The sequence below is a fragment of the Ranitomeya variabilis genome, chromosome 5, assembly GCF_051348905.1.
Source record: "Ranitomeya variabilis isolate aRanVar5 chromosome 5, aRanVar5.hap1, whole genome shotgun sequence".
Classification (NCBI taxonomy): domain Eukaryota; kingdom Metazoa; phylum Chordata; class Amphibia; order Anura; family Dendrobatidae; genus Ranitomeya; species Ranitomeya variabilis.
Genome location: NC_135236.1, coordinates 668,981,762 through 668,996,196, shown reverse-complemented (window position 1 = coordinate 668,996,196; position 14,435 = coordinate 668,981,762). Strand labels below are relative to the sequence as shown.

The 14,435-nt window shown below is 44.9% G+C and overlaps 1 protein-coding gene across 4 annotated transcripts in view; it reads right to left on the bottom strand.

Moving 5' to 3' along the window:
* AGK (acylglycerol kinase) overlaps nucleotides 1–10,417 on the bottom strand; it is a 29,534-nt gene extending 19,117 nt beyond the window's left edge. The window contains exons 1-6 of one of the 4 annotated variants that reach the window (XM_077266716.1): nucleotides 10,193–10,289; nucleotides 9,789–10,000; nucleotides 8,827–8,950; nucleotides 8,376–8,415; nucleotides 7,331–7,410; nucleotides 4,736–4,811 (exon numbers count right to left, since the gene is read on the bottom strand). In XM_077266716.1, coding sequence (XP_077122831.1) covers nucleotides 4,736–4,811; nucleotides 7,331–7,410; nucleotides 8,376–8,415; nucleotides 8,827–8,936 — 306 coding nt within the window. In that variant the 5' untranslated portion in view covers nucleotides 8,937–8,950; nucleotides 9,789–10,000; nucleotides 10,193–10,289. Of the gene's footprint in view, nucleotides 1–4,735; nucleotides 4,812–7,330; nucleotides 7,411–8,375; nucleotides 8,416–8,826; nucleotides 8,952–9,788; nucleotides 10,001–10,192 lie in introns of all 4 variants that reach the window. The other 3 variants (XM_077266715.1, XM_077266718.1, XM_077266717.1) reach the window with 3 other exon arrangements.
* Between the last annotated feature and the right edge of the window lie 4,018 nt (nucleotides 10,418–14,435).

Sequence of the window (14,435 nt, the reverse complement as noted above, 5' to 3'; positions counted from 1 at the left end):
TAGAAATCGACAGGACTGGTCTCCATTAATACGGCGCAGAGGAGGTCCCAACTGCTTCTCAAAGACAGGGAAAGTATTAGAAGATGGGTGATGGAGATTTATAACATCACAATTCATCTAAGAGCAAAATCCAGTGTTAGGTTTGGTGGGGGACGCAAGCGCTTATTCCCAAGCACAGTCGGCCATTGCCAAAATATTCTATCACACCAGAAAGTCTATTGCCAAGCAGTGGTTGGTAAATGGTCCTCCATCGGTAGAGAAGTGGCTCATAGCCTTAAAGTGCTGCTTATCCCGATCTGTCACTTGACTGTAGGGACACTCATGGGCCGGTAGAGATTTCTATCCCATCGGTGATAAGTAACTGTCCACCTATAAATCCTCATATAAGCCTTCTGCGCCGCCATACTGTACATTAATAAATTCCGCATGTCCAAAAGTTGGACAGAGGAGTTAAACTCTTCCCCCCTCCTGGTTGCTTTCCACAGACCTCTCTGCTTAACATTCACGGCAAGACGAATAGAAAAGAGTCTTCTAATTTTGGAGCACGGAGGTTGCTCCAAACCGCTCTAATTAATCTGCAACACTTGATTGCATTTCCAATTCCCCCTCCTCTCCCTTCTTTCCACTTGCAATTTTCTTTGCGGACTTGAAAAGGTCCACAGCCGGCTGATACCGTGACCTCCAAAACCAGCCGGCACATCCGAGGGCGCAAACTTTACAGAAGGGAATAAATACTGGTGCGCAGGTGACTTATCTCAGAAAATTTCAGAGATTGCAAACGTCTAGAAATGTTAGGAAATGGGAAACATAGCACTACTATAATACTGCCCCTATGTACAAGAATATAACTACTATAATACTGCCCCTATGTACAAGAATATAACTACTATAATACTGCCCCTATGTACAAGAATATAACTACTATAATACTGCCCCTATGTACAGGAATATAACTACTATAATACTGCTCCTATGTACAAGAATATAACTACTATAATACTGCCTCTATGTACAAGAATATAACTACTATAATACTGCCCCTATGTACAAGAATATAACTACTATAATACTGCCCCTATGTACAAGAATATAACTACTATAATACTGCCCCTATGTACAAGAATATAACTACTATAATATACTGCCCCTATGTACAAGAATATAACTACTATAATACTGCCCCTATGTACAAGAATATAACTACTATAATACTGCCCCTATGTACAAGAATATAACTACTATAATATACTGCCCCTATATACAAGAATATAACTACTATAATACTGCCCCTATGTACAAGAATATAACTACTATAATACTGCCCCTATATACAAGAATATAACTACTATAATACTGCCCCTATGTACAAGAATATAACTACTATAATACTGCTCCTATGTACAAGAATATAACTACTATAATACTGCCCCTATGTACAAGAATATAACTACTATAATACTGCCCCTATGTACAAGAATATAACTACTATAATATACTGCCCCTATATACAAGAATATAACTACTATAATACTGCCCCTATGTACAAGAATATAACTACTATAATACTGCCCCTATATACAAGAATATAACTACTATAATATACTGCCCCTATGTACAAGAATATAACTACTATAATACTGCTCCTATGTAGAAGAATATAACTACTATAATACTGCCCCTATGTACAAGAATATAACTACTATAATACTGCCCCTATATACAAGAATATGACTACTATAATACTGCCCCCTATGTACAAGAATATAACTACTATAATACTGCTCCTATGTACAAGAATATAACTACTATAGTACTGCCCCTATGTACAAGAATATAACTACTATAATACTGCTCCTATGTACAAGAATATAACTACTATAATACTGCCCCTATGTACAAGAATATAACTACTATAATACTGCCCTCTATGTACAAGAATATAACTACTATAATACTGCTCCTATGTACAAGAATATAACTACTATAATACTGCCCTCTATGTACAAGAATATAACTACTATAATACTGCTCCTATGTACAAGAATATAACTACTATAATACTGCCCCTATGTACAAGAATATAACTACTATAATACTACCCCTATGTACAAGAATATAACTACTATAATACTGCTCCTATGTACAAGAATATAACTACTATAATACTGCTCCTATGTACAAGAATATAACTACTATAATACTGCCTCCTATGTACAAGAATATAACTACTATAATACTGCCCCTATGTACAAGAATATAACTACTATAATAATGATATATATACATACACACACAACTACTATAACATTTGCCCTCATTCCTGCGGTTAGTGAATATGTGGTATACACACCGCCTGTAGTGACTCGTATAACGTGGCAGGATCAGCTATATGGCGGATGAGTTGGTAAGGAGGGTAACAGTTTACCATGGGGCCAATTGTACTTTAGTAAATTAGCATAGCGTTTCTTTTTTTCGCCGAGTTCTCTGGCCTCAGGGGGACATTAGTATGTGGCGTTCATCCCACATCATGAGGGGGTGATTACATTGACAATCTCCTAAAGGCGCATTTTCCTTTTTGTAATGAGGATTTCGTCCCCAGGCAGCGAGTCCTTCATCACAACCACAAGTGTTTCTACGGGGCGTAACAATCAATCCAAACCGGTGAAGGAAAACTTGGGTAAATGAGGCATTACGCGGAGCCCGACCATAGCCACGGGGTGTCTGTGCAATGTAGGACAGGACGCCTGCTCCGGAGAGGGACACTCGCCTTGTGACCGTGCTCCACTGGGGCCAAGAGATCCTCAACACAGGACTCATTCTAACTGCGCAATTTTTAAATTTTGCCCTTTCAATTATTATTTTTATCTACATTTTGATTGCTTTTTATTGCATCTTTATTCTGAAGGTGTGGTGAGAAAAAAAAAGAAAAACAATCCTGCCTGTCGATTTTTTTTTTTCCTCTTTTTCATTATTGCGTTTAGTGATTGATTTCATTTTTGATTTTCACAGATCGGAGTTTTAATGATGCGGCGATGCCAAATATGTTTTAAAGGGTTTATCCAGCCTTGGGGCTGAAGTCTGCAGTCACTCTGTGCAAGTCCAGCCTTGTGAATCCTTACAGCGTGCATAGTGTGCACTGTCAGGATTCTCCTGTGCCGGCCTCATGACCAAAAGTATCCGATTTGCATACATGTGGTCACATGCTAACTAGACATGCACGAGGCCCAATTCATCTAGTCAGAATGTGGTCTGAGGAAGCATATTGCAGATTTGCTGCCAAATGAACGCCAGCAAGTCCTGACAACGCGCACTATGCACAGTGTGAGGAGTTACAAGTCTGAGGTCACAGTGACTGCAGCCTGGAGCCCCAAGGACAGACAAGTCTTCAGTGATCGCTCGTTCTACATAATGCAGTGCTTCAGTATCGCAGTGAGAAAATGAAGGTCTCTTATGAAGAACAGTCGGTAGATGGGCTTCACATGAATGAAGCGGGGAGAGACTATAGTTGGCTGCCTGCTGCCATGCTAACTCATTGCGTCCTGGTCATGGGTGGTCTACTGGGCGCCCAAACAGACATCCCACCAAGGTCCTGCTACCTCAATGCTGCTGTACGAGACCAACAACAGGATTTTGGTGGTTTGACAGCAGCAATTGGAGATCCTGTTAGAGGCAGGTGCCGACTGTATAAAACAGCCGACCACTGCCCTGTGTGGGGCTTGTTCAGATCCTGCTCCTTACACTGGCTGATAAATCCGTCATCAGACATTAGGAATTAACATTGTAAACATTTGAAATTCTCCCATGAGATCACAACATTCTGTGACATCCCAAAATTCCGCCGACATCTCAACATTCCAACCTTCCCGCTGACATCCCAACATTAAGACATTTCGACATTCCACGATATTCCAACCTTCCCACCGACATCCCAACATTCCAACCTTCCCGCCGACATCCCAACATTCCGTGACATTCCAACCTTCCCGCCGACATCCCAACATTCCGTGACATTCCAACCTTCCCGCCGACATCCCAACATTCTGTGACATTCCAACCTTCCCGCCGACATCCCAACCTTCCCGCCGACATCCCAACATTCCGTGACATTACACCTTCCCACCGACATCCCAACATTCCGTGACATTACACCTTCCCGCCGACATCCCAACATTCCGTGACATTACACCTTCCCGCCGACATCCCAACATTCCGTGACATCCCAACCTTCCCGCCGACATCCCAACATTCCATGACATAACCTTCCCGCCGACATCCCAACATTCTGTGACATTACACCTTCCCACCGACATCCCAACATTCCGTGACATTCCACCTTCCCGCCGACATCCCAACATTGTGACATTACAATCTGCCTGCTGATATCACAATGTTGTACTAGGATATAACATTCCTATGCTACCTGTATGATCCACACTAAGAAAGGAAGCAGAATGCACAGTGGCTCTACTACCAACATTTATATAGACGGTGCACAGAGGACCCCAGATTTAGTGGAGACACAGCTGACGTCTGCGAGTCTCCAGTCATTATATTCCAGCCATGAACCATGATAAAGAAAGTTTCCTTGATTTTAGTAGTTGCAATGCCTCAATATTCCTGCAGAGGCGCTGCACGAAAAAACAAACACTTAACATTTGTTCAGACCTGGTGTGGACATAGAACATAAATCACAGGTTTTCTTAGATTTTTACCTAGTGAAGTCAATGGAACCTACCTTCACCACATGGACATCGATCCCAGAAAGGTGCAGTATAGGGGCAGCGTTCTTCTCAAAGAGGGTCCTGGCTTTTCTAAAAGAAAGAAATGCAAGACAATTGTTGTTTGGGGTAAAACCAAAAATTCATCATATACAGCTCCTCCTAAATACAGGCATTATATTTCCTCCATATAGGAAGATGTTTTTGCACAGAATGATGCACCTACAAGAGCTGCGGAGAGCAGTGCAGCCTTCCTGATTCAGATAGCACCGCCTCGTTTCTAATGTAAGCAGTTAGCACCGCCTCCTTGTTTCTAATGTCAGCACAGTTAGTGCAGCCTCCTTGTTTCTAATGTCGGCACAGGTAGTACCTACCGCCTCCTTAATTCTATTGTTGGCACATGTAGTACCGCCTCCTTTTTTCTAATGTCGGCACAGGTAGTACTGTGCACACGGCAGGAAGAGTATCATACCGGCAAATTTGCTTTTGCGCTTTTATGTTTTCCTCGACATATCTGTGTAAGGGCTTTTGCATTCTCCGTTTTTGAGACCATTCACTTTACCAATGTACTGTGGAAAAAAAAATCCAAGTACAGTAAAGCTGCGGAAAATAAAATTGGATTAATTTTTATATTTTGATAGATCAGACTTTATGGAAGTGGTGGTGAGAAATTTGTTTAGTAGTTGATTTTTAATGGAGGGGGGGGGGTAAAGAGACCGAATTTTTCAATTTTTTTTACTTTATTTTTAGTCTCCTAAGGAGACTGGAGCCTGCGATCGTTCACCCGCTTTTAGTATATAGTACAATAACAGTATTGATGTATACAGTGATAATGGCGGCCTCCTATATATATATATATATATATATATATATATATATATATATATATATATATATATATATATATATATATATATATATATATATATATATATATATATATATATATATATATACACACACATATATATAGTATAGGCACAGACAGTACTGCCCCCGCGCACGCAGTATAGGCACAGACAGTACTGCCCCCGCGCACGCAGTATAGGCACAGACAGTACTGCCCCCGCGCACGCAGTATAGGCACAGACAGTACTGCCCCCGCGCACGCAGTATAGGCACAGACAGTACTGCCCCCGCGCACGCAGTATAGGCACAGACAGTACTGCCCCCGCGCACGCAGTATAGGCACAGACAGTACTGCGCACGCAGTATAGGCACAGACAGTACTGCCCCCGCGCACGCAGTATAGGCACAGACAGTACTGCCCCCGCGTACGCAGTATAGGCACAGACAGTACTGCCCCCGCGTGCGCAGTATAGGCACAGACAGTACTGCCCCCGCGTGCGCAGTATAGGCACAGACAGTACTGCCCCCGCGTGCGCAGTATAGGCACAGACAGTACTGCCCCCGCGTGCGCAGTATAGGCACAGACAGTACTGCCCCCGCGTGCGCAGTATAGGCACAGACAGTATAGGCACAGACAGTATAGGCACAGACAGTATAGGCACAGACAGTATAGGCACAGACAGTATAGGCACAGACAGTATAGGCACAGACAGTATAGGCACAGACAGTATAGGCACAGACAGTATAGGCACAGACAGTATAGGCACAGACAGTATAGGCACAGACAGTATAGGCACAGACAGTATAGGCACAGACAGTATAGGCACAGACAGTATTGCCTCCGTACACACAGTATAGGCACAGACAGTACTGCATCCCTGTTTTTCTCTATACATAATATAGGCACAGACAGTGCCTGTAAATGATAGAATATAATACTGCCTATACTGTGTATGATCAGTCTGCAACTGTTTTGACACTACAGCTCCCAGCAAGCCCTATAAGTAAGGTACCACAATCATGCAGACATTTACAGCTGAGCAGGAATTGACGATGCCCTTTATCGTAGACGTCTTTTTCAGGTTTTTCCTTTCTCAGCTCATACATCTTCATACCCCAGACTGAAAGCTGAAGGTCAGTTGGAAACCAGGGCCGACCTTTCCGGCTGCGATTACGGAGCAATCAATAATCAATGTGCCGTAGTCCAATCCAGAACACTGCTAGCCAGCCGGCCGGCCCGGGGCTCGTTACTTACAAGACAGAAGTGAACTATTAGTGTAAAAGGTGATGCTGCCTTTTAATTACACAGATCAATGGCGGAACATGGAGCGATGTCTGACCCGATGCCGCCCTTTTAAAAAGCAGAGAGGACTTATTGTGACGAGGTCTGACCGCCTCTCCCATGTCATGTAAGTAACACAAAAAAGGTTAGAAGACCCATGGGGCGGCTTCGTTTTAGCCTCCCCTTCTTCCAAGGCACAATATATATATTAAATTGTGAGAAACCGCAGCAAATCTTCTCTGCGACCAAAAGGATAAGGCGTGTTAAAATCATTCAGCCCGATCCTTCGCTCCCAGCTAATAGTGCGGAAATTCACAGATACCTCTCATACACAAGATGATGTACTGGTTCTACTGACATGGGGCTGGAGGGGTTAATGCAATATGTATGGACCACTGTACATGATCCACTGTGCAGTAAACAGGATTAGCGCCCCTTTAATTGTTTACACCCAGGTTCTCCCAGTCTCGCCCGTCCTCACCCGTTACAAGCGGCTGGATTTAGGAAAACGGTCGCCTTCTTCACTGCTGTATTGGGGTAAATAAGCTGGTGTCCAAATACCTAAATAGGAAAGCACAGGAAAGTTATCAGTCATTGTACAGGAGGAGGAGGTGAGCTGTGACATCACCTATTGTGAATGGTGGATCCTGTGTCATCTACTGTATATAGAGGTGTTATCAGTCATTGTACAGGAGGAGGAGGTGAGCTGTGACATCACCTATTGTGAATGGTGGATCCTGTGTTATCTACTGTATATAGAGGTGTTATCAGTCATTGTACAGGAGGAGGAGGTGAGCTGTGACATCACCTATTGTGAATGGTGAGTCCTGTGTTATCTACTGTATATAGAGGGGTTAATTATCATTCATTATACAGGAGGAGGAGGTGAGCTGTGACATCACCTATTGTGAATGGTGGATCCTGTGTTATCTACTGTATATAGAGGTGTTATCAGTCATTGTACAGGAGGAGGTGAGCTGTGACATCACCTATTGTGAATGGTGGATCCCGTGTTATCTACTGTATATAGTGGTGTTATCAGTCATTGTACAGGAGGAGGAGGTGAGCTGTGACATCACCTATTGTGAATGGTGGATCCCGTGTTATCTACTGTATATAGAGGTGTTATCAGTCATTGTACAGGAGGAGGAGGTGAGCTGTGACATCACCTATTGTGAATGGTGGATGCTGTGTCATCTACTGTATATAGAGGTGTTATCAGTCCAGTCACTGTAATCCTGCCTGCGATGATAAATAGACTGCTGAGAAGTGATCTGTACATAAGTGGAAGCTTATTGTTAGGCTAAGTGGACAGAACAAAAAGGGCAAGATTTCAGGCTTGTTTAAAATATTGCTGTAAAATGTGAACAAATTACCAGAAATATATTTTAAAAGTGATTTATATAAAATAAAACCTTGATGTAGATTACAAATCATTTACTGATGTGACTTCGCCTTTACAAAGAAACACCGATGCCATGTACAATCTGGCAAAAGTCGCGAGGGGAGCTCTGTGCAGGACGTACCTGTGCTTCCTGGCAGGCCGCCCTCCGCAACAAATTATCACTGTGCAAGAAAGAGGCAGAAAACAAGATTAAATGAAGATTGATGGCGATCAGCAGCTTTATACTGATGCACGATACACAACAGGGGCAGCTCTATAACATGCTAAGAATTAAGGTTCCTGCTACTGCTCAAATAGAAGTCTATGAGAGTCCCCCAACCTATATCCAATATGGGGGGTCTTCTAAGCCTCATTTCAATGCTGCAGCCGCTGCTCCATTCATCTACTCTAAACCCATTGATCCCAGGCAGTCCCATAGAGAATGAATGGGGTCTTTGCACTGCCCCTCTACGGTCGGACCCCCATTGATCCAACAGCAGTCTTGTGGGAAGGTAATCGCTTCTTTATACCCCCCTTAAGGATTAATAAAAAGTGCTAATATCATCCCCGTTTCCTTCTCACTGGTCACTTACCAGTATTTGCCGTACATCCAGTTGCTTCCGTACGCCAGCAGGCAGAACCCCACCGTGCTTTTCTTCCAGTGGTTACGGAGAGTTTTGAAGATGCGGACGACTCTCGCCATGGCTGCAGCCCAGTCTGTAAATGATAGAAGGAAACACATTAAAATCTCCCCTATATCAGAGCGGTGGGGTACGGACACACGACATCAGAAGTGCCAGCTGTATAACTTGTGCAGCAGCAGCTCAGATCTACAGAAGATGCGGTATCCGAGCCATTCCGCCTCCTTCCAACCACCACAGACCTGCAAATGGAGGGATTGCCCCACTAATCTGATATTGATCCCTAAGCATAGGCCGTTAAGTACTGGACGATCCCTTTAAGGGGATGTCCCAAGATGATAAGCCTGATCCATAATGACCTTATATAAAGGAGGATGGTCCTCCCACTCAATGAGCAGAACCGCCACTGTAATAATCTGCACCCAGAAGGCCATGACGTTATAGGGTTAAGAGGTTTTACTTTTCTTCTGTTTTCTTTAATCTCAATTTTATTTTTATAATAAACCCCCGGATAGCAAATACATTCGGTATCTGGGCAGCGAGAGGGGAAGAAAGCGGGTGCGGCGCCCCGGGATCAGTACCACATGATCTGACGGATCCAATAATGGGCGGATCAGGGGAAGCCTGTCTGAGCGCCATCTCTCTCCAGGCTCCGTGCCACACTGATGCCCCATAGCCAAAATCAATGGAAAGCGACCCCCCCCCCCCCCCGCCTCCACTCTCTCCCCCAATAACGGGGGCACTGATGTGTCCAGAAGTGGAGGTATGAGAGGCAGGAGGAGGAGAAATGTCACCGGGATCCTAAGAGATTGTTCTGCATTCTCAATCACTTCATTGCAATAACATCTAAGAATGACCTTCTTCTTAAAGGGGGTATCCCAGCATTAAAGGGATTGTCAAGTAACAAAATTCACCTGGCCACAAGATAGGAAATCAGTTATTCCTTGGCAGGAGGCTGAGAGTCGCACTGATCACCTGTACGGGCGCAGTCAGACCACCGCATAAATCGGACTGGCCGGAGGGTCTACTGACAGCACCGATCGGTAAGGAATCACCGGCTTACACCGTACCATCCCTTTAACATCTCAAGGACACAGACACCTTCTGCTCTCTCTTTATTTCCTCCCTTTATCCCGGAGGTTGGCAGGAAAAAAAAAAAGATGATGATAAAAAGAATCCTGGTTTGGAGCAGAACAGGTTTCCATTCACTGACAGTAATCAGAGGGAAGTGACAGAGAGGGAGCACCACGTGACAGGCGCAGGCCCTGCGGTCCTTCTCTCTGTCATGTCTGTCCGCCTCTCCTCCAGGATTCCTTACCGGTCACACCGCGGGAGGTTACTCCGGTGCTCTCACTCCTACCTTCCCCCCGGTGCCGGCCCTCACCTGCGTCCTCTCCGTCACGTGGTCTCAGCACAGCTGTCTCTATGGGTGCACCGTCGTATGTCTCCTCACTGGAAACGGAACACTAAACTCTTAGTTCCGGCTCGAGCTGAACGTTCACCTGTTACCAGGGCAACCGCTAGACGGAAGCTCCCTGTGTCTGCAGGAAGTGGGGCTGTGACTGCACTTCCGGCCCTGTGACAGAACCTGCTGGGACTAGTAGTGTCACAACAGATAGCACAGGATTAAATCACCCTACAAATGTACCTCACATATCACCCCATAAATATACCTCACACATCAGATCACCCCATAAATGTACCTCATGTATCACCCCATAAATGTACCTCACGTATCACCCCATAAATGTACCTCACACATCAGATCACCCCATAAATGGACCTCACACATCACCCCATAAATGTACCTCACTCATCACCCCATAAATGTACCTCACTCATCACCCCATAAATGTACCTCACACATCACCCCATAAATGTACCTCACACATCACCCCATAAATGTACCTCACTCATCACCCCATAAATGGACCTCACACATCACCCCATAAATGGACCTCACACATCACCCCATAAATGGACCTCACACATCACCCCATAAATGTACCTTATGTATCACCCCATAAATGGACCTCACACATCACCCCATAAATGGACCTCACACATCACCCCATAAATGTACCTCACTCATCACCCCATAAATGTACCTCACTCATCACCCCATAAATGTACCTCACTCATCACCCCATAAATGTACCTCACACATCACCCCATAAATGTACCTCACACATCACCCCATAAAAATGTACCTCACGTATCACCCCATAAATGTACCTCACTCATCACTCCATAAATGTACCTCACTCATCACCCCATAAATGTACCTCACACATCACCCCATAAATGTACCTCACTCATCACCCCATAAATGGACGTCACACATCACCCCATAAATGGACCTCACACACCACTCCATAAATGGACCTCACACATCACCCCATAAATGGACCTCACACACCACTCCATAAATGGACCTCACACATCACCCCATAAATGTACCTCACACACCACTCCATAAAAATGTACATCACACACCACCCCATAAATGTACCTCACTCATCACCCCATAAATGTACCTCACTCATCACCCCATAAATGTACCTCACTCATCACCCCATAAATGTACCCCACACACCACTCCATAAATGTACCTCACTCATCACCCCATAAATGTACCTCACTCATCACCCCATAAATGTACCCCACACATCACCCCATAAAAATGTACCTCACGTATCACCCCATAAATGTACCTCACTCATCACTCCATAAATGTACCTCACTCATCACCCCATAAATGTACCTCACACATCACCCCATAAATGGACCTCACACATCACCCCATAAAAATGTACCTCACGTATCACCCCATAAATGTACCTCACACATCACCCCATAAATGTACCTCACTCATCACCCCATAAATGTACCTCACTCATCACCCCATAAATGTACCTCACACATCACCCCATAAATGTACCTCACACACCACCCCATAAATGTACCTCACACATCACCCCATAAATGTACCTCACACATCACCCCATAAATGTACCTCACTCATCACCCCATAAATGTACCTCACTCATCACCCCATAAATGTACCTCACACATCACCCCATAAATGGACCTCACACACCACTCCATAAATGGACCTCACACATCACCCCATAAATGTACCTCACACACCACTCCATAAAAATGTACATCACACACCACCCCATAAATGTACCTCACACACCACCCCATAAATGTACCTCACTCATCACCCCATAAATGTACCTCACTCATCACCCCATAAATGTACCTCACTCATCACCCCATAAATGTACCCCACACACTACTCCATAAATGTACCTCACTCATCACCCCATAAATGTACCTCACACATCACCCCATAAATGGACCTCACACATCACCCCATAAAAATGTACCTCACGTATCACCCCATAAATGTACCTCACACATCACCCCATAAATGGACCTCACACATCACCCCATAAAAATGTACCGCACGCATCACCCCATAAATGTACCTCGCACATCACCCCATAAATGGACCTCACACATCACCCCATAAAAATGTACATCACACATCACCCCATAAATGTACCTCATACACCACCCCATAAATGTACCTCACTCATCACCCCATAAATGTACCTCACTCATCACCCCATAAATGTACCTCACTCATCACCCCATAAATGTACCCCACACACCACTCCATAAATGTACCTCACTCATCACCCCATAAATGTACCTCACACATCACCCCATAAATGGACCCCACACATCACCCCATAAAAATGTACCTCACGTATCACCCCATAAATGGACCTCACACATCACCCCATAAAAATGTACCGCACGCATCACCCCATAAATGTACCTCACACATCACCCCATAAATGGACCTCACACATCACCCCATAAAAATGTACATCACACATCACCCCATAAATGTACCTCACACACCACTCCATAAATGTACCCCACACACCACTCCATAAATGTACCTCACTCATCACCCCATAAATGTACCCCACACACCACTCCATAAATTTACCTCACACACCACTCCATAAATGTACCTCACTCATCACCCCATAAATGTACCTCACACATCACCCCATAAATGGACCTCACACATCACCCCATAAAAATGTACCTCACGTATCACCCCATAAATGTACCTCACTCATCACCCCATAAATGTACCTCACACATCACCCCATAAATGAACCGCACGCATCACCCCATAAATGTACCTCACACATCACCCCATAAATGTACCTCACACATCACCCCATAAATGTACCTCACACATCACCACATAAATGTACCTCACACACCACCCCATAAATGTACCTCACTCATCACCCCATAAATGTACCTCACACATCACCCCATAAATGTACCTCACACATCACCCCATAAATGTACCTCACACATCACCCCATAAATGTACCTCACACACCACTCCATAAATGTACCCGACACACCACCCCATAAATGTACCTCACACATCACCACATAAATGTACCTCACACACCACTCCATAAATGTACCTCACTCATCACCCCATAAATGTACCTCACACACCACTCCATAAATGTACCCGACACACCACCCCATAAATGTACCTCACTCATCACCCCATAAATGTACCTCACACATCACCCCATAAATGTACCTCACTCATCACCCCATAAATGTACCCCACACACCACTCCATAAATGTACCTCACACATCACCCCATAAAAATGTACCTCACGTATCACCCCTGTGATATATGTGGTGGTGTAGTGACCCCTGTGGCAGTTAGGGGGCGCTCTGTGCGCCCTGCGGGATATGCATGGAGGCGTATCTGTTGTGGTGATATTCCTGGTGAACCTGTGATCGGCAGTGTTGTGAATGGCCGATATGTGTCGCAGAGGGAGTCTGCGTAGTAAGTCTGATGTTTTGTGTTTATGCTGGGACCTGTAGTCCCTCAAGAGTTTCTGTAAGGCTACGTTCACATTTGCGTTGTGCGCCGCAGCGTCGGCGCCGCAGCGCACAACGCAAACAAAAACGCGGCAAAACGCACGCTAAAACGCTGCGTTTTGCGCCGCATGCGTCCTTTTTGGCCGAAAGTTGGACGCAAAAAAAATGCAACTTGATGCGTTTCTTGCGTCCAACGCTTGCGGCCATGCGGCGCAAAACGCAGCACAACGCATGTCCATGCGCCCCCATGTTAAATATAGGGACGCATGACGCATGCGGTGCCGCTGCGGCGCTGACCGCAAATGTGAACGTAGCCTTATGTGTATAGTTAAGTTTGGGTGACTTACTAGGCTAGTCATGAGAGACGGGAGGGTCAGACTAGCCACACATCCACACACACATCCAGGGGTGTGGTTTCAGGTATATAATGTGACCAGGATGTGGGTCACATGAGAGGTGTGTCCGGCAGGTCCTGTGTGGTTCCTGTGTGGAACCTGTGTATGGACCTGACCGATGAAGTTGCTGGATCGTCCTGGGAATGACTAGGGTCCTGCAAGCACCTGGGAACGGTGCGGGATTGTCCTGGGAATGACTAGGGTCCCGAATGGTGCTG